Source organism: Pichia membranifaciens (genome assembly GCF_001661235.1).
Source record: "Pichia membranifaciens NRRL Y-2026 unplaced genomic scaffold PICMEscaffold_1, whole genome shotgun sequence".
NCBI lineage: Eukaryota > Fungi > Ascomycota > Pichiomycetes > Pichiales > Pichiaceae > Pichia > Pichia membranifaciens.
This window is the reverse complement of record NW_017566982.1, coordinates 1,649,467-1,657,001: the sequence shown is the minus strand read 5'-3', so window position 1 is coordinate 1,657,001 and position 7,535 is coordinate 1,649,467. Positions and strand designations below refer to the sequence as shown.

Here is a 7,535-nt window from a genome sequence, read left to right as displayed (position 1 = left end):
CTTCCGAGCACGAGGCAACACAACGGCGAGTGCGGGGGGGCGGTGACGGGGCGAGGGAGAAGCAGGAAGCAAAAGGAGAAGTTTTTCCTGGTCATAGGTGGAGGGCTGAGGCAGGATGGAGCTGGAACAGCAGTAAGAAGTACGGAAGGAAGGCCAGGGAGACAAAAAAGAGGGTCTTTGGTGAAGAAGCAGGTCTGGACGGCATCAGAGCAGGCCACAGAGTGCATACGGCAGGGCTCAGAACACAGCAGAGGCCATACTCACACATCTACACACATAGTATTAGCACGGCACGATGTTCGGGTATATGCTCTTCAAAAATGGGGAGAAGAACCACAAAGCGCCGGACGAGTTCCAGAAACGTGCCCGGGAGGACATCGAGAACCGGATCCGGAAGTTCAAGTCGATGGAGGCCCTCACGCAGACGGAGGGGGCGAGACACAGCGGGCCGCTGGGCGAAGATGCGATGGACGTGGACGGGGACGGAGACGGAAACAGCAGAGGCATTTCTACGATCGCCATGAGTGCTGGGGTCAGCAGCAGCAGCAGCAGAAGCAGCAGCGTGGGGAGGGTAAGGAACAAGCACAGTGCGTCGCCGCTTGTGCGATCGTTGAAGCGGTCGAAGAACAGCGAACCAGCGTCTCCTTACTCTGTTGCAGTGGCCGCTGCTGCCGCTGCTCCAGCATACACACCAGCACTCACCTACGGCAGTTCACCTCTACGACAGACGGTAGCGGAGGCCACGGTCGTGGACTCGTCGGACGAATGTTCGTCGATAGACTCCGGCAAGTCCGGATGCAGCCTCACACACGCCTCAGCACAGCAGTTGCTGCTGCAGCAGCAGGAGTCGTTGCAACGAATACTCTCGAGAAACTCCACGTTGCAGAGCTCGCTCTTCAGTAGCGACGCAAACTCACTATACACACACCAGTCGCTGTCGACGTACAACACAAACAACACCTGGACGCTAGCGGACGACGCTTCCGCAGCCGCCAACGGCGTGCTCAACCTGAACCAGGCGCTTCCGACAGACTTTTCTGACTACTACTCGCCCGATCTAGAGGTGGACAAATTTTCGAACGGAAGGCCCGTTTTCACGAAACGCCCGTTGAAGGATTGGGAATTGAACGATTTGAGGTCTTTGCTAATATATCCAGAGCTGAAGCCGGAATGGAACAACAAGGTTCCGGAAATCAGGTCCCCCTACCCAAACATTCACTTCAAGATCCAGATTGTGCCGAACTTTGTTGCAGATGAGCAAATCGTACAACAGCTTGCTCGTTCGGATATATACAAGGAGGCGAAATTCGACCTCGAGTTACGGATTAAAACAATGCGATACATTGTCGAGAGAGCAAGACTTAGGCACAAGCAGATTTTGATTGACTCGTTTGGCATCGATTCTACAAAGTTCAATGAAGACGGCCTCACTGGAGATATCCAGTACGACTGCTACTTCAAGTTCGAATGGAGAAACATTATTGAAAATTATCTATTGAATCTAGGCATTGAGTACCAGTGCAGAGCCGAATTTAAATCGAGGATTTCAAAACTTAAAAAGATCACTTTGGAGAAAAAATCAAACTACGCCTTTGACAAATCTGTCAGAAGCCCATTGAGTTTGAAAAACGACTTACATAAAAAGGTTTTGTTGGAGAACAAAACTCACATCAGCGAAGACGTGAGGATGGGCATTTGGCGAGATGTCCAATCGGAGCTTTACAAAAAATTAAACATGGATGGCTGGGACGTCAACTGACACTACATACCCCCACTTTACTCAGCCTTTCCCTATTCCCTTTTATTTCACTTTTTATTCTTTTCTTTTCTTTTCTTGTCTTTTCTTTTCTTTTCTTTGTTTTTTCTTCCTTTCATCGTTGCCGCTTATTATTCTTTACTGGTATGTAATATATTTATTAATATTTTCTAGTGTATACTATACAACACCTCAATTCACACCAGAACAAAAGTTGTCAGTAGTTAGCCAAAGGTATCCCTTTACAAAGGTATCCCTTTACAAAGACTTCTTGAAATCTTCCGTCAAGTTCAACAACTGGTACAATTTAAAAATCTCAAAAATCTCCTCATTTGAAGGATTTGTATCTCTCAAATGTGTTAAGTAACTTCCTAGAAGGCTCTTGAATTCCAGTTTGAGGCCGTTCATTTTCTTACTCAGGCCCAACAGAATCCCGCTATTGGCCAAAGACACCAAATTCTCGTCTTTCGTCTGCTGTATCAACTTAAGAAACATCTTGTTTATCCCAAAATAAAGTCCCACCAACTCCTTAAGCATATCCGTGCATTCCTCATTCTTATCAAACTTGGAGCAGAGTTTGTCGAAGCATTCAATCATCTCACTTAGCGTTATCAGCCTTTCCACTATGCTTCTCAAACTCAACAACCGCCCTCTAGAGTCCTGTAATGTGTCAAGTTTTGTTGTGTCTTCCTCTATGGCCTTGTTGCTAGACTTCAAGTTTTTCAAATAGTCAGATAAGTCAATCTTGATATCATGGATCAGGTCAAGTGACCCGTCAACAGACTTCCCGAGATTGATGAAACTCAAATAGTTCACGTTTACGAGTTCAACCAAGTCGTCATCGATCCCCTTGATCAATTCTGCTAACCCGTCGGAGATATCTCCCAACTCTCTATATTTGTAGTGCTTCAGAAGAAACTCGCCTATGTTCAAGTCTTTTCCTCTATCCCTGGTACCATTTTCCAGCTTAATCTGCGAGATCAACTTTTCTCGAGAGAACTTATCGTCGTATAGCTCAAAAGATACAGAGGAAGTGTCACTGAGTTCCGTATCTGGGGCATCTGCCAGCTCCAGATCCAGGCCCAGCCCAAGGTTGCTATCGATGCCGTTCTCGTATATCTCGGTGCTTTGAGACTGAATAGGAGTCAGTGGATCCTCCTCGATACCACTCCCATTCTCTGTCTTCAAGTTCCTCGAAGTCCTATGCTCCCTCAGCCGGTAGTCTGCCAACGAAGACGACATTGCACTTCACAACACAAGCCAAAGAATGCCACCTTCTTGTACGGATCCTTGTTATCCATTTTCGACACCTCCTTCGTCTCCATTAACGACACGTTAATGTGCATGTTTTTTCCCATCATCCTGGGCGGGTTTATCGCTCTTGTCGGCACGTGATCATGCAGAAAAGATAGCGGTTCTACAGGATGTACCAATAAGGAAAGTGTTTTGTTTCATTCATGAAAGGTATATAAGGGAACGGGATCTCTTGTTTGTCGTGTAGTTGTTGTAATTAGTTTCCTGTTGAGTAACGATATTTTTTTGCCCTCTGGTTTGCCCATATTAAATGCCTATACGCTTTTCAGAACACAAATGGAGGGGATAGTTCTGCAACTGTTTATGCCGGATATCTTTGAGATAATATCGCAAAACCTCACACAGTTTGATCTCATTGCTCTCTCAAGGACATGCCATTTGATGAAATGTCTTACAACACCCATACTTTACAGATCTATAACCATAGATTGCAAATATTCACAATTTGAAAAGGAATACCTTGGGAAAAACACCACCTACATCAAGTCCAAGTCCAACTTCTTATCTCTCATCAGATCGTTGAACTCAAGTCTAGAAAATAATGTTATTGCTGATAAAAACGACGGGCCCAGGCTGTGGAGCTACATCAAACTGTTTAAAGTGGTCAATCTTCCGTTAGAATTTTACGACTTTGAATCGTTCTTGTTCGGAGAAGAAGGAGTGTCATTTTTCAAGAAGGCCAGGTTGAATGTTCTATCCCTGGATACCCCGCTTAGTTTCAGGATGCTGAAACAATTACTAAATGATAAATACTCGAGAGAAACGTTGTCAGTTTTGAACTTTTCCATTAACAAACATTTGCCGATAAAACCTTTTAGTGATTTGACTGAGGATGGAAACTTGAGATTCCGGAATCTAACCACATTAGCAATAGGACCCACGAAGCAAGAATTCAAAATGGATGATATCTTGAAATTGATTCATCCTGGAGATGCAAATAAATTAGAAAACTTGAAATTAGATTCCCAGCACAAAACCTTCAAGTTGTGCGATCTTCTTAGCTTATCTGATGTTAAATTGAAGTCCAATGATTATATTTTTGATCAGCTCAACACTTACAAAAACTTGAAAAGCTTAAGTTTGAGCTCTATTAATTTGAATCAGTCTAATCTTAAGCATAACAGAGATCCGAAAAGCAAATTTGACTTTTTTCAAGGTTTGCAATACCTTGAGCTAACTGATGTTGGCATAATTTCCTCTGATTTGGGTGAATCTTTATTGCACACTTTCTTCAAAAACTGTGATAAGTGCAACTTGAAGTACATAAGACTCGATTTAAGATCTACGGTAGATGATCTAATTCCAGAGTTTTTTAACGACTTTATCGAGCCAAATCAAGTGAAAGAATTAGATCTAACTATCAGGTACAACAATATGTACAATATTCCACTAAATCAGCTGATAGATCAGTATTTAAAAATGGCACTTATAAAGCAGAAAAAATCACTTCGAAAGTTGTCCATTGAAATCAAAACGGAGAGAAATCTCATTAGTTTAGAAGAACAATTACAAAAAGAGCATCTTCTCGAGCTTCTATCTAACAATTTTGAGAAACTTGACTCTCTCAGGATACAGGTCCATTTTGACTACGTCCTTTTATACAAAAACCTACTTTTCCAAAATATACCAAATTTGAAAAACTTCTGGATAGTCGGTTCGAGCGCCGTTCCCATGCATTTCGGCCTTGGTAACATGTATCCCGGAATTTTCGATCGATGGTGGAGAATCATATATCTACCAAAAAATCTGCTCAAAGGGATAACTCATCATCCGCTACACTATATAAAAATTGATGAGTGTTTATTTGCAGTGGAACATGCAAACTCAGAAATCATACAACCAAAAGACTCGATTGATAAACTGTTTGAAAGTATGACCAGAGTATCTTTCGATAATATAATGAGCCGGAAATAATTTATATAACCAATATGTTTTATTACTGATGTCTTTGTATATGTACAAAAAAAACTAACGATTATTTACAGAGCTTTCTCACAACATCTTTTTCACTTCCTTGACCACCTGCTTTTTACGCCTATTCATAACAAGTTCACTTTCTTCCAAAGGGCCGTCTACCTTCTTGGTAGATATTTGGGATTTGCTCACAAGATTTTCCAGCATCTTGAATTGCTCAAAAACTTCAAGGTCCGTCTTCGTTGTAGATTTTGAGTCCAACTTGTTAATCTTCTCTTTTTCTATATCCTCTTTTATGGTCTTTACCCAATCGTCTTTGACAGTCACCAATTTCTGTTTCATTTGTTTCGAAGCTGGATCAGCAAAGTCTTTTAGCGTCACCTTATGCGTTGGTAAATTTATTATGCCATCATCTATGAATTTCTTCAACTTTACAATATTTTCATCATTAGCATCTATCTCTTTTGCTTTTTCAATATATTTCGCTTCTCCGAAGACTTTATAATCCACAATCAAGTCAGACAAAACACCGGAATCGAATAGGCCAAAGGAATTGATACCCGTTTTCTTTGTCTTTTTCAACATTGCTTCAGGATCCAGCGAACTTTTCTTTTGCTCCTCATTCAAAAATCTTTCTGGGACATTGGGCTTGTCTGCGTCTTTTGGAATAAATAAACCCTCGTATTGCTTTTCAACATTGACTCTGTTTTTCAAAACCTGAAGAGATTCATGGTTTGGATTGTAACTTTGTTTGTGAGTGCTATCTTGCACTTTCACTAATCCAGCGGACACAGCCTTTTCAAACAATCTGTTCCCCTCATAATGTGTACCATTAGCTGCTGAATCGCTATCTCCCATCTGCTCAAGTTCACTGGGAGGACGCTGGGTAAAAACCTGGTGCTTGCTTTCCTTTTTCTCAGACGCTTCGGAATTCCTCGTATCAATTTTGTTCTTCAAGTGATCGGCTGTCACCTGCTTTTTCAAATTATTGATAGTACCCTGACCGAGAGTAGAAGGCTGATGATTCAGCTTGACGCCCTTATCTAGGATTCTGGTTGTTTTTGAAGCCGAGTTTCCCATTTGTGCTTTACCTCGAACTCAGATTGGGCTGTAGTAGAAGTCTGTTTAGCTCAGTGTTCTCCTTGCCGTCTCTCAAGAGTAGCTCCTTACTCGGTGCAAAAAGCATCGTTCAGAAGAAAAGAAGATCTCTAAACCGTACAAAAACACAGCCAAATTAAAAAAAACTATTGGACGAGACCGGAGTCGAACCGATGACCTTTCGCTTGCAAGGCGAACGCGCTACCAACTACGCCACACGCCCAGTTACTTTTAATAATTCCCTGAAAAATGATTCAACATCACCTAGCAATGGTCCAGAAGAGCGCTCTATGCATCAGATATCAAGATATGTAAAAATTAAATTTTAATATAGGATTTACAAAGAAAGAACTGCTTAATTTTTCCAGAAGCCGTAATTGTATAAGCCATTGAAGAGCTATATTACAGTTATTATAGTATTTATTAACTTATATGTTGAGATAAGATGCCGAAGCCAATCATGATCGAGGGATAAGAGATAAGAATCTTATCATGATAAGGTATCTTAGGGTTGAGATAAGATGCCGAGGCCAATAAGGATTGAGTGATAAGAGATAAGAGTCTTATCATGATAAGGCATCTTAAGTAATCTAAAACTGGAAAGTTAGCCGCCATGATAAATGAATAATGGCAAGTTTAACCGAAGGTGTAAGTGTATAAATACAAGAGGTTTGTCCCTTGTATTTATGTTTGAGAATATTAGTTTGTAGGCTAGTTATATTAGTTATATATTAAAAAGCAACAACTATAATATAAAGTGAACAATATACTATGGATATTCATAATAGAATAGCTAGATTACAACATTATATAGATTCTGCAAGTAAAATAGACAAGTTCTCCACATAGCGTAATGGTGATCGCGTCTGACTACGGATCAGAAGATTCTAGGTTCGAGTCCTAGTGTGGAGGCTTAGCCATAATTTTTTTAAAAGTACGCTCGCACACTAAACGAGACTTTAACGCGAGGAAACAAAGTCTAATATTCATAACTCTGACTTCTTGTTGATGTCCATAAGTTCTCCCCTAATGTAAACTAGTGAGAAAAGTTTTGCTGCAGTTTGGCAACACCTCAGATGCAGTTGGTAACCTTGCTGCAAATGCTACACTTTGAACCTTTCAGTATAAATGCGTGCTTTTTTCAAAAAGTGGACCTAGGCCAAGCGTGCCTTTGATGTACGAAGAACATATTTGGCTGCAGCGGATAGTGATTTTTGTATACGTGAGTTTGATAAATGTGGATAAGGGTGCCGTGCATGCCAGATGTATCCTGAATGGATTTCTGGAGTATTCTGCAGTAACTGAAAAATGGCTTATTTTTTCAGGAGAATAGTTTACTCGGGATTTTCTACAGGAGATTAATACGCATGAACTAAAAAGGGGATCAAACAAATACAAAAAGATTTACCAGTACAATTTCCATCTTTTTTCTCATTTTTCAAGGGTTCACATT

General features: G+C 41.1%; 4 protein-coding genes and 2 non-coding genes across 6 annotated transcripts; 3 read left to right on the top strand and 3 right to left on the bottom strand.

Annotated features, from left to right (window-relative positions):
- Positions 1-51: 51 nt before the first annotated feature.
- Positions 52-1,961, top strand: PICMEDRAFT_14580 (hypothetical protein). The gene has a single exon (XM_019160446.1). It carries the CDS (start codon positions 296-298, stop codon positions 1,757-1,759), a length of 1,464 nt encoding a protein of 487 aa, XP_019020207.1. The 5' UTR covers positions 52-295; the 3' UTR covers positions 1,760-1,961.
- PICMEDRAFT_14577 (hypothetical protein) lies at positions 1,942-3,041 on the bottom strand. Its single transcript, XM_019160444.1, has one exon. It carries the CDS (start codon positions 2,996-2,998, stop codon positions 2,015-2,017), a length of 984 nt encoding a protein of 327 aa, XP_019020206.1. The 5' UTR covers positions 2,999-3,041; the 3' UTR covers positions 1,942-2,014.
- Positions 3,042-3,346: 305 nt separating this feature from the next.
- PICMEDRAFT_70666 (hypothetical protein) lies at positions 3,347-4,984 on the top strand (the record flags this gene model as incomplete). The annotated part of the gene is made up of 1 exon (XM_019163701.1): positions 3,347-4,984. The coding sequence occupies one exon, from the start codon at positions 3,347-3,349 to the stop codon at positions 4,982-4,984; it is 1,638 nt and encodes a 545-aa protein (XP_019020205.1).
- A 7-nt stretch (positions 4,985-4,991) lies between these two features.
- Positions 4,992-6,121, bottom strand: PICMEDRAFT_14576 (hypothetical protein). Its single transcript, XM_019160443.1, has one exon. The coding sequence runs from the start codon at positions 6,062-6,064 to the stop codon at positions 5,063-5,065; it is 1,002 nt and encodes a 333-aa protein (XP_019020204.1). The 5' UTR covers positions 6,065-6,121; the 3' UTR covers positions 4,992-5,062.
- Positions 6,122-6,232: 111 nt separating this feature from the next.
- Positions 6,233-6,305, bottom strand: PICMEDRAFT_t15. The gene has a single exon. It is a non-coding gene; the product is annotated as a tRNA-Ala (tRNA).
- A 616-nt stretch (positions 6,306-6,921) lies between these two features.
- Positions 6,922-6,994, top strand: PICMEDRAFT_t25. Its single transcript has one exon. It is a non-coding gene; the product is annotated as a tRNA-Arg (tRNA).
- The last annotated feature ends 541 nt before the right edge of the window (positions 6,995-7,535 follow it).

Coding starts and splice junctions, on each gene's coding strand:
- PICMEDRAFT_14576 (XM_019160443.1), bottom strand. CDS start 6,064: ATGGGAAACTCGGCTTCAAAAACAACCAGAATCCTAGATAAGGGCGTC.
- PICMEDRAFT_14580 (XM_019160446.1), top strand. CDS start 296: ATGTTCGGGTATATGCTCTTCAAAAATGGGGAGAAGAACCACAAAGCG.
- PICMEDRAFT_14577 (XM_019160444.1), bottom strand. CDS start 2,998: ATGTCGTCTTCGTTGGCAGACTACCGGCTGAGGGAGCATAGGACTTCG.